Genomic DNA, 19,529 nt, shown 5'->3' with positions numbered 1-19,529 from the left:
CACTTGTAATTTAACTTTATTTATTGTTTAAACAACTGCCGAATAGGGTGACCTATTCTGATGATGTGTCTTTAGCCCCGCGTGTAGTAGTGAGCGTCTGATCGATTTCTGGGAGTTCGTTTGTCCGTTCCAAACTACTAGTTGTAGGTTAATGTTTTGGTTAACCAAGTTAATAGTCGATCAGAACTTTTGAAAACATCAATCAGTGAAATCAAACACAAGTTATAATGTGACCTTTTCAAAATTTGTATCAAATGATGACCTTGACTTCGATTTAATGGTTCACTGAACATAAACATTTGACATTGTGAAATTAGAACCCGATTTCACGATTCACTGAACATCATCATATGATAGGTCGGACGAGAATGATGCCGCCCGTATAGACACGCTTTCCCTGGATTGTTGTCTCCTCGGTATCTATCCAACATCTGCTCTTAGAAGGCCAAACATTCACTTGCTCATTGTTTTGTTTTGTTTTGTTTTGTTTGTTTTTCGGTTTGCTCGTCCCATGTATTTTATTTCTTATAATAATACATTGTAATTGTTGACCAATCAGAAACAAGATAAGCGAATGCAGAGACTTAATTTTAATTAGATTGGGTTCATATGCAATCTATCTTACTATTTTATAATGTTTAGGGGCCAGCTGAAGGACGCCTCAGGGTGCGGACATTTCTCGCTGCGATGACCTTCTGCTGTTGTCTGCTCTATGGTCAGGTTGTTGTCTCTTTGACACGTTCCCAATTTCAATTCTCAATTTTATGAATTTTATCCAAAGTGTTGATTAAAATATGAAATACAATAACAATTATAACAGACGTAATTATATGATTCATCAAAGAAATCTACTGAACCCCCATACCCCTTCCTTCTAACATGTATCCACTCGTGAAGATAATCACACATTTATATCTTAGATTTTTGTAAATATTTTACGTAAAGTAACCTGCATAATTCGTTAGGTAAAACGGATTCACGTTTCAAAAATTTAAAACCTTTTGATCTTATTCAGGGTGCGTTAGGTACAAATTTATTTGATATTACATATTCAATAATTATTTACAAAGTACGTGACTCGTTACTTCATTTGAATTGTGCGCCTTACTTGGATGGTTATTTCTCCCAAAATTGTTTGTAAGGATATTAGATATATTCAATCATACGTCAAAAACTGTTCTTGGACGATTTTATTCATTCCTTATGTGTATTTATATTGCTTTTTTCTCTTCATTAAAATATTTTAATAAATGTTTCCAAAGTTCCAAACTTTAATTTTTTTATCATATTTCAGCACTCTTCAATATGCCTTAATTATGGTGAAATTAAATATAATGGTCTTTGGATAGGGCTTAAATAATAATAAACAGATACGTTCTCCTGAAACAAAATAAATAGAAAACAGAGTTAAACAAAAAAGTAAAGAATACAGATAAAACGTTTTCAAATTAAAGAATGCTGACTTAGAGACCTAACAACCAGACGGCCAATTAAATATAAAATGTAATTTGTTCATTACCAGAAAGGAATTTGCTGGTATCAGATCCCATCATATTTGGTATATTTCTTATGTACGTACACGTAATTGTATAGTTAAAATGAAATCCACCGGCTTTATATACTTTTAGTGTAGTAAATATAAATAGGAAACAAATTTTACCATAGATTGCATTTAAACCGTCAAACAAGGGAATCGGTCGTTAACCTCATAGTGTGTATACATATAGACAATTCAGCGACTTAAGTTAAGTTTTTGTGTTTTGGTCTGTTTTCCTTATACTGTGTGCAATAGATCAATTATATATATTGTATGAAAATATTTTACGATTTACATGTCATGCAGACTTTATTTGACCATGATCTAATTTTTACGGTTCATTGCTCAATGTTATGTTTTTGTTTTTTTGTCTCTTTTTCTTATACTTTTAGCAATAGGTCAACTATATTTTGTGTATGAAGTAATTGTAAGGTGTATATGTCTGTCTGGCAATTATCATCTGACCATGACCACATTTTCGTGGTTCATTGGTCAATCTGAATTTTTCTGATTAAGTTTGTGTCTTACATACTATATGCAAAAGGTCAAGTTTATTTAAAGCATGTAATGATTGTAAGGTATACATGTCTGTCTGGCAGGTTCATCTGACCTTGACCTCATTTTCATGGTTCATTGAACAATGTTAAGTTTTACTGGTTAAGTTTGTTTCTTAGATGTGCAATAGGTCAACTACGTGACGTTATGTATATTTAAAGCATAGTTGGTGTATGGAATGATTGTAAGCTGTACATGTGTTTATTTGATAGTTGTAGTAAAACTTTATGTTAAGAACTATCAACATGATATCAATGGTAAGTAAAGAAGGCGTGTGCACTCTTGTTTCAACAATTCGCCATTTCGGAATTTAATGCTTTTTGGATAATATTTCAAAAGTGTACACCAAAACGTTGTGATTGATTAAAAACATCTTAAACAACGAAAATTCAACCAATGAAGAGACATTTTTACATTTTGGGGTACAAACAATTTAATTACCCATTATCCTTTAGATTTTGAAACGGCCAATTACTTACAGGAGCAAGCATTTAACATTCAATTATGTGGTTTTTTTTTTAATTTATTTTAATATGAAATGTAAAAAAACCCACATTAGTTCTTTCACATCCCTCTGAAATAACAACGTTGTTCCAGAAAGTTATAATGAATTAATTTATTTACATAAACCCCGTCCACAAAAGATTAACCAGTGACTTATATTCAAAACATTTAGGAGATACAGAAGTTTGAACAAGCTTATAAATACCGTCTCAAACTAAATAAAACAAAGGGTTTTAAGACAAGATAAAACGTGTCACGGTACTTGTCTATCCCAAATTCATGTATTTAGTTTTGATGTTATATTTGTTATTCTCGTGGGTTTTTTCTAATGCTTGCTCCGTTTCTGTGTGTGTTAAATTTTAGTATTGTGTCGTTGTTCTCCTATTATATCTAATGCGTTTCCCTCGGTTTTAGTTTGTTACCCCGATTTTGTTTTTTGTCCATGGGTTTTTGAGTTTTGAACAGCTGTATACTACTGTTGCCTTTATTTTATTTATCATTAAAAATGCTTTATTTAATATATATGAAAGAATAATATTGCAGATAAATACGGATTCATTAAAAGTTCCATTATATAAAGTTAATGTATCTGAACAAATCGACATGGGTGAAAGGAAGGACCTAGACGGTGGCGTACAGCCCCTGGTTTGATAAAACAAATATTTGTATTCGCATGAAATCGTTAAAAATTGTCTTCGTTAAAGAGAGCTACACTCATTTTCACTTTTCATCGTAAACCTGGATCCGCCACTATCAGCTTCGCTAAAATAAAAATAAAAACTATTGGTGTGGAAACATTTGTTTTAAAAGAATTTAAAACAATTAGAGGTAGTTATTTGAAATAAACCCTATCAGAAGAAAAGAAATGAAGAGTACCGTAATCGTGGAAAGTTGACTCCTTGGCAATTATACCTCATTTTATTTTTCATACTGATCATCCCTTTTTAGTTCACATGATTTCATTTCGTATCATGCTTTGACTATGAAATGAAATGTAAAATGACATTAGAGAAAAAACATGAACAACTTAGATGAGACAGATATCCAGCAAAAAAAGACCACTGAGGTCTTGGATACAAAATCATAATGATATCATGTACGACTTTATACAAAACTACAATATTAATTCATTGGTGATTTACAGTGATATAAAATGATATACACAATAGATATAGTAAAAAACTTTGATAAAAAATGAAAACAACACGTTATAAATTCCATGCGTTCGAAGCGAATTTCTGTATTAACCTTCACCAGGAACACTGAAAGCAAAATATTTGAAAGCCAGGGATGTATTAGAATTGAAAAAGTTAATAAAATAAAAATTGATAAATTAGTTGAAATAAAATTCTAATCATGCGAATGTGATTAAGATTGATTTAATGTCATACAATTCCTCTGACAATGTGTTATACCTTCTGGTATACTTCTAGAATAGATATTCACATGCATGTTACGAATGGAAGCTTTTTTGTCCGAATCGAGTAGATGCTTTACAACTTTTCATGTCATTAAATAGTCTGATAACCTCCTCTTTAAATTTGTGATCCAGGAACCAGTAGATTATAGGATTTATCATACTGTTGATAAAGTATGTCCTCATAAGAAGATTGAAAAAGATAATTTCCGAGATGCTCTTTTCATCCCAAAATTCATCATTCAAACCGTTCACAATTTCTATACACAGATAAGGGAGGAAACTTATAATAAAAATCAATGTTATAACAAACAACATGCCTGTTATTCTCAGTATTCTCTTCTCTTTCTTTGTCACATGAAGTCTGTGCGAAGATTTATTGGACCGTGTAGACCTGTGATCAATTGTAGAAGAATCGTGAGCAGTACTTGAAGGTTTAGACATCAACCGCAGTGCTTTACGGTTCATCCTTTCTTTCTTTGGATCAGACGTTGTCGATCTGTATGGTAAAGGTGAATCTTTTGGTGCCGTGACCAAAGAATTTGAATCAAATATTTGAACATTACCACCTTCTTTAGCTTCATCTGTAATGACGTTCAGTTGTATGATCGATGTTTTTGGCGTGCTTTGACCGGAACCGGATCTTTTTGATTCATTTGACTCGTTAAATTTCCTACGCTTCCAAATTGTAACACCGACTTTGCTATAAAATCCGACTAGTATAAAAACTGATACGATAAAAATCAAGAAAGTGAAAGAATCGTAGATTAATGGGAAGTAAGATTCGATATAGTCATCTGAGACGTAGCATGCCTTTCCTGTTATATTTGGATTCCTAGCGGTTGGGACTTCAGCGGTGCCATAGATTAGAAGCATTGGAATGGCAGAGATTATTGCTATAAGAACAGTCACCCAACTCATATTCTTTGATCCTATACCAGAAAGCTGCTTTTTAAACGGTCTACAAATTTTCCTGTATCGATCAATTGCGATGAGATCCAGTATAAATATAGATGCCAAAATCGTAAATGTAAGAGCAAAACTTAGAACTTTGCAAGCGGTGTCCCATACAAACAGATAAGGATAAATCATGTCTAAGATATGGTATGGCATCCCTAAAATACACGTGATCAAATCAAACGCAGCGAGACTCAGAATGAATATTCTCGGTGTTGACCTTTTGAACCTGAATTTGTAGATATACAAGACAATAGTATTTCCAATAACACCCGTTATCATTAGAAGGATTAGATAAACGGTTATCGGCGTTAGCGCTTCAGCTTCGAATGCGTTTTCTATCTTTAGCAGACGTTTAATGTTCTCCTCGTCAAGGTTTGATGTCCGAATCACATCAGTAGAATTTTGCTGCGGAGCCGTAGTACCATCAGACGTTACTATAAGAACTATATTATCCGTCGTACTTTTTTGCAATGTTGTTTCTCTGAAAATGTCACCGAGACTACTTAAAATAGACTTAGTTGTTGTGAATATGATCGTGTTGGTTGTCATGGTTGAAGTCTGACCTTATATTCTATACAATATTCATGAACCTATAATTCAGATTCTGTCTACTTTCAATTTTTGAATGTTAATGTTCTTTCAATGTAAATATACTTCCCATGTTAATGTTCTTCCAATGTGAATGTTCTTCTAATTTATATGTTCTTCCAATTTCAATGTTCTCCTCTTTATAATGCACATGTACTACCAAATGCAGTGTTCTTTCAATGTAAATATACTTCCCATGTTAATGTTCTTCCAATGTGAATGTTCTTCTAATTTATATGTTCTTCCAATTTCAATGTTCTCCTCTTTATAATGCACATGTACTACCAAATGCAGTGTACTTCTAATGTCAATGTTCTTCCAATTTTAATGTTCTTCTAATTTCATTGTTCTTTTAATTTCAATGTTCTCCCAATATCAATGTACGTTCAACGTAAAAGTTCTTATTTGAAAAAACTCGTGTTTTTCTCTACCTCCAGCCAATGTACGTGAATTTTTATAATATTATTATTTTATTATATTGTCCAATGCTATCAACAATCATTCATAGAATTTGTTTATGTGAGCAAAAAATGTGAATTTTAAATCTTTCTAATAAAACCTTGTCTTTCGCAAATATATTTACACATGTGAAACATTGGAGGAAGGTTATTTCCAAGCAATGTTGATATAGCATTCACTGTTACTGGCATCAAAATATATTGTAACATTCAAATCATAATGCACTTTCAACTAATAATATCATAGATTTTTTTCTAATTAAACAACGTTTCAATGTTTGCACACAAAATAATTTATACTTTTCTCAACATAAATATCTACTGCACAATAAACATTCCTTTTCTTATCATAAAATAAAAACTGTAACATGGTTAATGCTTATCTGTTGTTTTTAGATTTACGTGTTGGCATAATTTATAAAACAGAGTTTATTTGAGGAAACCACCGATGTCATCTTTGTCGGTTATTTTCTATCTGGATAGTCATAGGAGAGGCTCAATGCCAAGAAAGATTATTTATTTGGTTTTGGTTTGAATAAGCTATAAACAAGAAAATGTATTAAAAAGGTGAGATTAAGTAAACGTGAATGAGAAAGCAACCGAACGACAAAGAAACCTTTTACTTTGTTGAAAAAGCTTGCCAATGAAAAAGCACCTTTTACTTTGTGAGAAAAGTAACTAAACGACAAAGGTATTTTATTTTACTTTGTTGTGAATGTAACTAAACTACCAAGTTATCTTTTTACTCTGTTGAGGCAACAACCCAATGACAAAGGGATCATCTGCTTTGTTTATAATGCCATCCAACGAAAAATTGACTTCGTTTAAAAAGGTATCTTTTACTTTGTTTAGTAAGCCCCTTCTGTAAAGGTATCTTTTATTTTGTTTAGAAAGCCCCCCTTCTATAAAGGTATATTTAACTTTGTCAAAAAAGCATTCCAACGAAAAAGGTATGTTTTACATTGTTGAGACAGCAACCCAATGAGAAAGTTATCTTTTACTTTGGAAAATAACCAACCGATAAAGGTATCTTTTACTTTTTTTTTCTCTGTTGTGAATGTAGTTTGTGATCTTGAAAATTGCCAATTTTCGTTTCTTAAAATTTTCTATTATTTAGAGAAGTCTTGCTAAATATGTTTGCGTCATTTTTGTACTTAGGGCGGTTTAGAACTTGAAACTTAACTATTATTGTTGAATATAAAAAATAAGACGATGTGTAATTATTTTCACCCCGGCAATGAGACAAATATCCACATGAGACTCTATGACACATAAGATAACATCTGTACGTCACTGTACTGCCTTTATTAATGAGTAAATTCAATATGACCGTATGTTGAGCTCAATTCAAACAGATATGAAGAGGTAATATGGTTGCTATTGAATCAACTATCCACCAAAGACACAAAAATGTAGACGTAAGCAACTATAGGTAATTGTTCGTCCTTCAATAATGTGAGAAACCGATGGTGCAAAGCAAGCTGTAAGGGGCACAACTATTAAAAATGTAAAACAATTCAAACGAGAAAACGATTGACCTGAGTAATGTACAAAACTCTAAACGAAAAAACCCCAAACAAATGATATACAGCAACAAACGACAACCACTGATTGATTTAAGTTTGGATATTGTTTAAACAACTGTCAAAGAGTGTAACCTTTTCTGTGGATGTCTCTACTTTTTATAAGGCCCACTTGCAGTAGTTAGCGACTGATCGATTTCTGGTCTACATCCCTACACCGTTTGTCCGTCCCAAACTACTAGTTTTAGGTTTATGTTTTGGTTAACCAAGTTACTAGTCTATCAGAACGTTTGGAAACATCAATTGAAATTAAGCACAAGTCATAATGCGACATTTAAGAAAATTGTATCAAATGATGACTGGCCTTGACTTCGGGTTTATGGTTCACTAAACATAGAAAATTGACATTGTGAAATATTAGAACATTTCTCAGGGTTACATTTTTGGTTAAGCTGTTTTACCCTGAAGTCAACTTGAAATTTAGTGCAAATGTTCATTAGGATGTAAACTTTTTAAAATGATAATTGCAATTAAGAACCAGATTTTACGATTAACTGAACACGGTCATATGAAACGTCGGGCGAGGAAAAGGCCCTATAGAGGAAGATGCCCTATAGAGGATGATGCCCTATAGCTACAGAGAATGATGCCCTATAGAGGATGATGCTGAATAGAGGATGATGCTCTATAGAGGTAGATGCCCTATAGAGGATGATGCTCTATAGAGAATGATGCTCTATAGAGGCTGACGCCCTATAGAGGAAGATGCCCTATAGAAGAAGATGCCCTATAGAGGATGATGCCCTATAGAGGATGATGCTCTAAAACATTTTCGTTGGATTGTTGTCTCATTGGTCTCTATCCGACATCTGCTCTTAGAATACCAAACATTCATATGAATTTTGTTTTGTTTTGTTTGTTTGTGGGTAGGGAGATGTATTTTTATTTGTTGGTATGGCATTTACATTTTTGTTTGTTGCTCGTCCCAGGTTTTTTACTTCTTATAATAATTCATTGTTATTGACCAAGCATAAACAAAATTAGCGAGTGCGGGGAGTTGACTTTAATTAGAGTGGGATCATTTGCAATCCATATTACTATTTTATTACATACATGAATTTCCGGACAAATGCTGGTTAAAGTATGAAATATAATAACACTCAAAGCAGACGTAACGATATGATACTTCATAGAAATCTACTGACACCTCCCCACCCCCTTTTCCCCTAATATGTATCCACTCGTGAAGGTAATCACTAACTTAACCCAAGTTAAATCTTATAGTTTTGTAAATATGTTTCGTAAAGTAACCTGCATAATCCGTCAGGTAAAACGGATTCACGTTTCAAAAATTCGAAAACTTTTGATCTTATTCAGGGTGCGTTAAGTACAAGATTATTTGATGTTACATATTCAATAATTATGTACAAAGTACGTGACTCTTTACTTTATTTGAATTATGCGCCTTACTTGGATGGTTATTTCCTCCAAATATTGTTTGTAAATATATTAGATAAATATATTCAATCATACGTCAATAATGTTTCTTGGACGATAGTTTTTATTCTTCGTGTTTATATTGCACTTTTCTTATTTATTAATATATATTTTAATCATTTTTTCAAAGTTTCAACCTTTTTCATAAACTTTCATATTTCATCACTCTTCAATATGCCTCAGATATCGTTCTATATGCCTTAGATATCGTTACATATGCCTTGATTATGGTGAAATAAAATAATGGTCTTTGGATAGGGCTTAAATAATAATAAACAGATACGTACTCCTGACGCACAATACATAGAAGATAGAGTTAAATAAAATAGTAAAAAATAGAGAAAAAAAGTTAAAATTAAAGAATGCAGAAATAGAGACCTCACAACAAGACGCCCAATTAAATACAAAATATGATTTGTTCATAACCAGAAAGGAATTTGCGGGTATCAGATCACATCATATTTGGTATTTCGTTCTTATGTACGTACAAGTAAATGTAAAGATAAAATACAATCCACCGGCTTATAGATATACTTAAAGTGTAGTAAATATAAGTAGGAAACAAATTTTACCATATAATGCATTTAAACCGTGACTTCGCTAATAATTTCAAACATTTCCTTTAGCGCGTCTAACTATTGGCTATTAGCATTTCGAGGAGCAGTATTATTCGATGCACGCAGTCTTTTCGTGAATAAAGGTAAGATTATATTCTGTAAGGAAGATGACAAGCCGGATATTATGTACGTAAGATTAATTTGCTATCAACAACAACATATATTTCCGATATATTTATATGTGATCGATGTATTGATTAGGTTACATTCGTGTTTTTTTAACCGATTTGTTACAATCTACATATATTTGATAATAATCCAACATGGTGAATATTTGAAATGACTTCTAGTACGACCATCTTCGCATAAGACATGGAACCAGTGACGTCAACATTTGGCAATGGTAGCTCAGCTGCCTCTAATTCTATTTCAACCAACATGATTGACTCTGCTACGAATTCAACACATGTTTTTGAGGATGTTACAAAATTCATACCGACTCCAAGATCAGTTTTTGAAACGACTGAAGTGGTTGGTATATTTAGAAATACTACTTCACCTGTCATAGAGGATACCGAAATCGGTTCTCTAATAGATTACAATGCAATCTTAGAGAGAGAAAATCACAAGGAAGCGACGGCCTTGATACCTGTGACGGTGTACCTGATTATTTTAATGATTATTGGTATCTTTGGAAATCTCCTCGTTCTATATGTATACAAGTTCCGTTTCAAACGTAGTACCTCTAGAGTTTTCATCCTAAGTCTTGCTGTATTTGATCTCCTGACCTGTGTGCTGGGGATGCCCTTCCACATCATGGACATGATATATCCATTAATGTTTCTGTGGGACGGTGCGTGTAAATGTCTGGGATTTGCTTTATCATTCACCATCTTGGCGTCCATATTTGTTCTCGACTTGATAGCCATTGATCGTTATCGGAAGATATGTATTCCGTTTCAAAAACAGTTGTCTGCAAAAGGAACTAAGATCACATGTTGGGTAGTTGCTTTATTATCTTTACTGCTAGCCACTCCGATGCTGTTTATTTACGGGTCTGTCGAAGCTGATACTAAACATCCAAATGTGACTGGGAAGGAATGCTATATTTCGGCTGATATGTGGGACTCGGATTTTCCAATGATTTACAATGCTATAAACATTTTGATTTTCCTGGTTTCAGTTTTTATTCTCACAGGACTATATATCAAAGTGGGAATCGTTGTGTGGCAGAGAAAAAGTTTTCACGATTCACACTCAAGTAGAAATGGATCTAAGCGTTCAACTTCCGGAACTAGTACTCCGGACACAACTGTCATTCAAATGCACTCGATAGTGGACGATTCAAAACAATCAGTTAAATTTGACAAAGGAAGTCAAGAAAGCGCAGTTCAATTGTTTAGTTCTAAACCCGCGATATTTAAAACTGACTCGGTTAGTTCAGCCTATAATTCACCAAGGACCAAAAGAAAGGAAGAGAGCATGCACCGGAAGAAGTTAAAACGTCTGATGTCGGAATTATCAAGCACGAGCGGGGACGAGGGTCCATCTGAACGAGGAAACAGCAAATTTAATACTAAAAAGCAGATGAGAACGATTCGAATAACAACCATGCTTTTCCTCATCACTTTGATATTCATAATTAGTTTCATGCCATATTTGATAATCGAGGTTTTAAATAGTCTTAATGACGAATTTTGGAATGACATGAGTATGAGTGAAATTGTTATTTTCAATTTTTTACTGCGGACCTATTTCATCAATAACATGGTTAATCCTATCATTTACTGGTTTTTGGACAAAAAATTCAAACAGGAAGTTAAGAAGTTTTTCCGAGATATCAGGAAATGTAAATGGTCCAGAACATTCCGATTGGACGCCAAATCGCTTACATCGTAAAAAGTGGTTTGAGAAAAAACAAACATGACTTACATACAATATCAAAAGCCTATACCACTATATTACCATTTATTTTTCATTTATGCTTTATCATCTTTATATTGAATTCCATGAATATATTTTAAGATAACGAAAATCAAAAAGTGGGAGATGATATTTTATATCTGTGTCGTAACTTTTCATCCATTATTCTTATTTTTACTAACCGCTTATGTAGACGCTAAACAACAATATTTTCACTGCTACATACGAGTGTATATTAAAACCAATTAATCTGTTTTCTTTCTCTCACTATTAAACCCCATCTAGACCATGATGCATAATAGTTATCAAAGGTACCTGGATTATAATTTAATACGCCAGACGCGCGTTTCGTCTACATAAGACTCACCCGTAACGCTCAGATCAAAATAGTTATAAAGCAATAAAACAAGTACTTAGTTGAAGAGCATTGAGGACCCAAAATTTCAAAAGTTGTGCCAAATACGGCTAAGGTAATCTTTTCCTGGGATAAGAAAATCCTTAGTTTTTTTTTCGATAAACATAAGATATTGGCTTTATGACGGACATTTTTTTAAATGCAGATATATTGTATTGCAATCACGTATGTTTTTTCAACAGCCAAGTTAATTTCATTATGTAGCCTATACATATTGCTCTGTAACCACTAAATTAAATCTTTATGAAACATTTATTGTCGATATGCGCAATTGGCGCAGAAAAGAGAAATTTTACCGTAGTTATTACTATCCCTACGTTGATACATATATTGGTTGTCTGTTAGTCCCCGGGTTATCATCAGTTCAGTAGATTAACTCATTATATATACCAGGATTGGCATTTTATATTTACGTCAAGCGCGCGTTTCGTCAGTGACGCTCGAATAAAAAATGTTAAAAAGGCAAAAAAAAGAACGACGTTGAGGAGCATTAAGGTTTTAAAATTCGATAAAGATTTACCAAATACAGCTAAGGTCATGTATTCCTGAGACAGAAAAGCCTTGGTACTTCAAAAATTCAAAGTTTTGTAAAGTAGCCGATAGTGTCATAAAAATACAGATATCGTATACATGTAATTGAAAATTGATAATAAGTAAAGTACTGATTCTTTGCCCGCATTGGCTATAATGTTTGTTCTTTTTGGTTTATGCACTCTTCATTTAAAAAAGAAATCGGCCAGTCATACAAAATCCAACTATAAAAGTTTTAACAAACATAAAAGAGGGACGAAAGATACTAAAGGGACAGTCAAACTCCTGGATAGAAAATAAACTGACAACGGCATGGCTAAAAAAAAATGAAAAACAGACAAATAATAAATTGTAATAGTACAGAAGACACAACATAAAACTTAAAATGTTATTTTATAATGATAACTAAAACAGTGCCTAACAGTTATTTGGGGATATGCGGGGGAGCATCGTTTATAAAGCAATATGTAATTCTATATTTCAAACATATTAAAGAGGAACGAAAGACACCAAAGGGAGAGTCAAACTCTTAGATAAAAAATAAACTGACAGCGCCATGGCTTAAAAATTGAAAAACAGACAAACAATACATTGTAAAAGTACAGAAGACATAACATAAATCATCCATTTGAAAACTTGAAGGAGGCCATCACGATTAGGTAAACCGTTATTTATTGTGTCTATTTAGTTAACGCATCAATGTAAATAGAACGGAATTTGATGAGACTGTCATTAAAGTGAGAGGGTTAGCGCTATAGAACCAGGTCTAATCCACCCTTTCCTATATTTGAAAATGCCTGTACAAAGTCAGGAAAATGACAGTTCTTGGCCATTCGTTTTTGATGCGTTTTGTAATTTGATTTTGCCATGTGATTATGGACTTTCCGAATTGATTTTTCCTCTAAGTTTAGTATTTTTGTGATTTTACTTTTTAGATGTACCATTCACAGATAACGACGGATATGTTATAATTGTTGTTTCAGAATCTAAAGCATCATGGGAAATTTTATTGTTCGTACCCCAAAGTGAAAATAACGTTACGTCATTGGTTGAATTTCCATTGTTTATAACGTTTTAAACCAATCAAAACGCTTTGGTGTACGCTTTTGAAAATATTACCCAGAATGCATTAGATTCTGAAACGGCAAATTGTTGTAACCAACTCCTCGTCCTCTTTTCCTTGAATCATACCTACCAAATAAGACTTACCACAGGGTTTGTACTTATATCTGCAACACGAACGTTTCAACATGTGGAGCAATATCTGCCTAACTTTTCCTTTTTTATAAACTTGTCATATCCAACTAAGTAAGACATCACATTGACTTTGGTGACATATAGCGAGCTGCCATTTTGAATTATTTTGTCCCATTGAAACTTGTCACGTGGTATGCTATCAAAGTTGATTATGCCTGGGATAGAAATGACTCTATATATCAACAATGGTCTGTTAGTGAGGTACACATGTGTTTTGTATTCTCTCGTTACGAATCAATAAATGGATACTAATACAAGTTGATCAATATTCCTGCTATTTGTATTAAAAAGTTTTACCCTGCATACTATCGCTTTGAAAGTCCATATTAAACTCATTATAGATACCAGGATTTAAATTTTGAACGCTAGATGCTCGTTTGGTCTACCAAAAAGTGAAATTACAAATTACCGAACTCCAAAAAAAAATAAAAAAAAAAAAATAATGTCACTTACCAAATCGTAAAATTGAAAACGCAAACACATTAAACGAATTGAAAAAAACTGTCATAAATACAAATTGGGTGCAGGCATCTCTTCAAAAGAAAACATTTTGGATTATCCCTTGTGTGCTAGCGTAAAGAAGAGGGTTGTCTATTTGGTAATCATACTACATCTGCTTATTTTTATCTTTTTTGTTAGTTTGTTGAGTGTTTATGTATATAATATTACGAATCAATCATACTTACTTGTTGTTTTATATGGACCGTTTATAATGTTGGTTATATATTTTATTGCACGAGGAAAATGTATAAGTACTCGTACATCTAAACCTTCACGTCAATACAACAGGATGTCCTGTTAAAACAATTCTGATATCAAGGATTTGTTACATGACCGCATGGCGTAAATCACGGCAACAGTAGTAACTAGTGTTTAGGGGGAAAAGTACTATTACATTTTCCCAGGATTAGGTTGGCCTTTTGTGTAACCAAGGCCTGTGCAGAAGGTCAACTTAAGAGCGTTGTGGTTTGATGTATGGGTACAATGTATAACTGCAGTGTGTATATGTTCAATATACATTTTGAGCCCTATTGAAATATTTTCTAGAGAATTATACTTAAAGACTTTCAAAATTTCATAAATTTGGTGTAACTAAAATGACGGTGGGCATGAAAAACATAAACAAGCTCCGTTGGAATTAAGTCATGATACTTTTTGGCTACAATTTTTAAAACAGAGTAATGAAATACTAACACCACCCATGATTTGTCCATGTTTTATTATAAAAAGTGGTTAATTCAGAAAATGTTAGCATTGTTGCCTATAGCAGAATAAATAGTACCGTTTTTCCTTAAAAGACCATAAATCGATTGAGAGAAAGCAAATCCGGATAACAAACTAAATTAACTTTAAGACAAACTAAAACAGAGGGAAACACACCAACTATAAGAGAAAACCCAACAAACAACAGGAACACTGACGTGAAAAAAACCCACCCGCTGATATACATAAGAAATGAACTATTTGATAACAACTGTTATTTTCCTGACTTGGTACAGGACATTTTAAGAGAAAACGATGGGTAAGATGTTGTATTTTCGAGATAGTATATGTTAATAATTTATGACAGGATACAGAGTGGAATGGAAGACATCCGTTATTCATTTATTTCTGAAAATAAGAATTTGAATGACAAATGTTAAGCACTTTAATTTGTATGTATCATACAAGCTTTGTACAATCTTTATCAAAAACCACGCTGAAGATTGCAAGTCTATTTGTACACGGTCTAGATGTATTAATGACGGGGATTTTGGTCTCAAAGGTACACGCAATACTTCTTCAAACAACTGCGAAAAGATGTTTGCTATCATTTGTGTCATCAAAGTTAAATTAAAGATACAATATAATGATTGACTCATATATCTAATACAATATTATATACAATACAAGCACATATATATTTTCAAAAATAAATATTAAAAAAGTTTCGTTTGCTTTACCTACACCTTCAAATCGAATAAGTATAACAAAAATGCCTAACTCAAAAGCATTCACAAAGGAAAAATTTCAAAATAAAAAAAAGACTATATCAACAGCTATCAATCAACCTGAGTTGCCACTGGTATTTTTCGATGAGAAATAAAGGCAACAGTAGTATACCGCTGTTCAAAACCAAATCTATGGACAAAAACAAAATCAAGGTAACAAACTAAAACTGAGGGAAACGCATTAAATATAAGAGGAGAACAACGACACAACATTAAAATGTAACACACACAGAAACGGACTAAGCATTAGACAAAATCCGATGTGAATAACAAATATAACATCAAAACCAAATACATGAATTTGGGATAGAAATGTACTGTGATAACCGTTGGTTTAACCTGGTTTTATAACTAGCCACTCACTTGCATGTCAGTTATTTAAAGTTCCTTTATTTTAACAACATTGGCTGAGCAACACAAACTGACATAATAGGTTAACACAAAATCAATGAGGATCCAGCAGCCATTTCTATGTTAATTTTAATCCTAGCGTCCCTGATGAGTCTTATGTAGACGAAACGCACGTCTGGCGTACTTAATTATAATCGTGGCACCTTTGATAACTATTAATATGCGTCACAGACATAAAATACAACTAACCAACATATTTATCAAAAACGCTCAATAAAAGTAAAGAATAAAGCAGTAAGTAAAATAACAAAAAGTCTGAATTTCGTAGAAAATTTTAAACAAATAGTCCGTTATCAAATAGCAAAATCTATAGCCCTAACACACCAAACAAAAGAATAACAACTGTCGTATCCATGACTAATTTCAGGCATTTTCTCATGTAAAAAATAGCACTAGAAAAAATGTTTACAGTCTGTTCGAGACTTGGTCGAGACCATTTCAGACTACATCAAGATCATCAAGTACTGAATCAGAATAATAAGACTTTACTGGTCGAGCACAAAATCTGGTCTTTTCAGAATCTGAGCAGTTTGTAGTGTAGTGGAATAAAGACTAAATCAAGATCATCAAGTACTGAATCAGAATAATAAGACTTTACTGGTCGAGCACAAAATCTGGTCTTTTCAGACTCTGATCAGTTTGTAGTGTAATGGATTAAAACTGTTTTTGTAGCTAGCTTAACCTCTAACGGGTATGACCTGTAAGTTTGACGTTTGCGTCAACGAAGTACGTCTGCATTGTATCATTACACAATTGTCTATATATACGACTGGCAAACATAGAAAAATTGAAATGACATTGTATATTTCTTTGCAGTCGATTTTTTTTTATCTGGATACAATTTGCTTTTTCAAAATGCACAAACTTCAAGGATGTATAGCAACTTGATTACTTAAGAAGCTGAATGACTGAAAGGGACAAAAAAACTAAAAAATACAGTTTGGTGTGGTAATAATTATAAATTTAATGTTTACAAAACTTTGATTTTTTTAAATACATGTACTAAAGCTTTTCAACTGTAGGAAAAAGCAAAAACACTAAAATACTGAACTCCGAGGAAAATTTAAAAAGGAAAATCCAAAATCAAAAGGCAGAATCAAAAGTCCAAACACATCAAACGAATGGATAACAACTGTCATGTTCCTGACTTGGTACATGCATTTTCTAATGTAGAAAATGGTGGATTGCCTTAGCTGTATTTGGCAAAACTTTTAGGAATTTTTCGGTCCTTAACTATCGTTAACATCGTAATTTATATGGCCTTTTCAAAAAAAATATGATTCGAGCGACACTAATGTGTCTTTTGTAGACAAAACATACCTCTGGCTCAAATACAAGTTTCTGAATTTAACAACGAAGAATTCAAACAAAGTCTGAGTTAGTAATTTGACAAGAACCTCCTAGTTTCAAAGGCACATGTATCGATATTGAAAGAAAAATTATCGAAATGAAGGCTATAGTGACTGAAAACATAACTGTCAAATTTAGTGGAATGATATTTAATTCTAATGCAACAACGTTTGTAACGTTCATTTTGATTGGATAACGGCACTTTTTTTTACATGGCATCAATTGACAACTGATGCTATGGGACGTACGCGCAAGCGCAGACGGCATAGGCCAGATTTTAATTACATGTTTTAACGTTGTTTTCTGTCAGTTTCAGTAGAATGGAGCTAACAATAACGCGTCGCCAGTAAACTTAATTTGCGACCTTCAAATTCCCAATTGATGTCGTCGGAGCTTAAAATACAATACAGTTATCTCCTAATTAACTGTTCTAACTTTGAAATCCGGATAACCGTAAAATCAAACAATCATACAAAGCATAAAAATTCTTAATAGAAACTAGATGCGGATCATGCCGAGGGGAGCGTGGCAGAATCGTTCAAAGATTTTTTTTATAACAAACAATGATATACTTTCTAATTCAAAGGAATGTGTACCCAATTTGCGCTACGTGTATCAACCACTGGAAAAGAAGAAGATGCACGTAGAAGATTTATCCATTTTACTTTTACTTTCACTAAAGATGTCCTTCACTAAGTATTTTATTATTGATAAGGTGAAGCTTATATAGTACATTTCGAAATTCCATTATACTTAGAAAGTACTAAATTGCGCAAAATCATTGTTATCATTAATTAATAGTTTCCGCCACTTATTGTTTTCATCATGTTGGTACTTGAACTGTTTATAAGAAATGAACCACTTTAAAACATTTTCATCCCTAAAATTCATAGTAGCCAAAGATAGAGTACAGTAAAGAACATGAAGAATTCAACATCCAATAATACGATTTTACTGTCAACGACAGACTCAACAAGTTCAATTATAACGTCAGACCTAATAAGTTCATATGCAACGAAAGACTCGACAAGTTCATTATCAACGACAAAAACAGGATTAACGACTATTGATATTGCAGTTCCAGTAATTAACAAAATAATGGGAACAACTGAAACTGACATAACAACATTAAGTTCAATCATCGGGTCAACGGTTCTGCTGGATGAGTCAACGGTTCTGCTGGATGAGTCAACCGTTCTACTGGACGCGTCAACTGCCTTTGTAAAGGGTCAATTCAACACTACTTTCGGATTGAATGGAACAGACAGGAATATTGATAAGAATGCCCTGCTTCAGTGGGCAAACTACAATTTAGCCAAAGCTCTGACACCTGTGACAATTTATCTTATTATCCTAATGATCATAGGGATATTCGGAAACTCTCTGGTGATCTATGTTTACAAATTTCGATTCAAACGGAGTACATCTAGAATTTTCATACTAAGTCTTGCTATTTTTGATCTGTTGACATGCCTGTTTGGGATGCCGTATCATATTTTGGACATGATTTATCCTCTTACTTTTGTCTGGAATGGCGTTTGTAAAGGGTTGAGTTTCGCGCTAACGTTTACAATTTTGGCATCGATATTTGTATTGAACTTGATTGCAATTGACCGCTACAGGAAAATTTGTATCCCGTTCAAAAAGCAACTTTCAGGAAAAGGGACATTGATAATGTGCTGGGTGGTCGTTTTTGTTGCTCTCATCATGGCAGTTCCGATTATATTCATTTACGGTTCCGTGGAAGTGGAAACTAGAATTCCGAATGTTTCCGGAATGGAATGTTACATATCCGCCGATCTAATGGATTCAGTTATACCAATGATTTACGATGCAACTAACATTCTTATTTTTGTAGTCACTGTCTTCCTCTTGAGTGTATTATACATCAAAGTTGGCATTGTAGTATGGGAAAGAAAACAGTTTCATGAAATAGTACGAAACGCATCTAAACATTCGACTACTTCCGGAACTAGCACTCCGGAAACTATGGTATTTCAAATGCATGCTCTAAACGATGAGGCAAAAAATGGTGTTCAATTGAAAAAAAGCAAT

General features: G+C 33.1%; 2 protein-coding genes across 2 annotated transcripts; one reads left to right on the top strand and one right to left on the bottom strand.

The window, feature by feature from the left end:
* Nucleotides 1-3,686: 3,686 nt before the first annotated feature.
* On the bottom strand, nucleotides 3,687-5,522 carry LOC134690262 (cholecystokinin receptor type A-like). The gene has a single exon (XM_063550239.1). The coding sequence runs from the start codon at nucleotides 5,520-5,522 to the stop codon at nucleotides 4,050-4,052; it is 1,473 nt and encodes a 490-aa protein (XP_063406309.1). The 3' UTR covers nucleotides 3,687-4,049.
* Nucleotides 5,523-9,644: 4,122 nt separating this feature from the next.
* LOC134691463 (cholecystokinin receptor type A-like) lies at nucleotides 9,645-11,773 on the top strand. Its single transcript, XM_063552004.1, has one exon. The coding sequence runs from the start codon at nucleotides 9,969-9,971 to the stop codon at nucleotides 11,493-11,495; it is 1,527 nt and encodes a 508-aa protein (XP_063408074.1). The 5' UTR covers nucleotides 9,645-9,968; the 3' UTR covers nucleotides 11,496-11,773.
* The last annotated feature ends 7,756 nt before the right edge of the window (nucleotides 11,774-19,529 follow it).

Source organism: Mytilus trossulus, chromosome 11 (genome assembly GCF_036588685.1).
Source record: "Mytilus trossulus isolate FHL-02 chromosome 11, PNRI_Mtr1.1.1.hap1, whole genome shotgun sequence".
NCBI classification, from domain to species: Eukaryota; Metazoa; Mollusca; class Bivalvia; order Mytilida; family Mytilidae; genus Mytilus; species Mytilus trossulus.
Note: the sequence above shows the minus strand (reverse complement) of the source record. Positions and strands in the feature narration are given on the sequence as shown.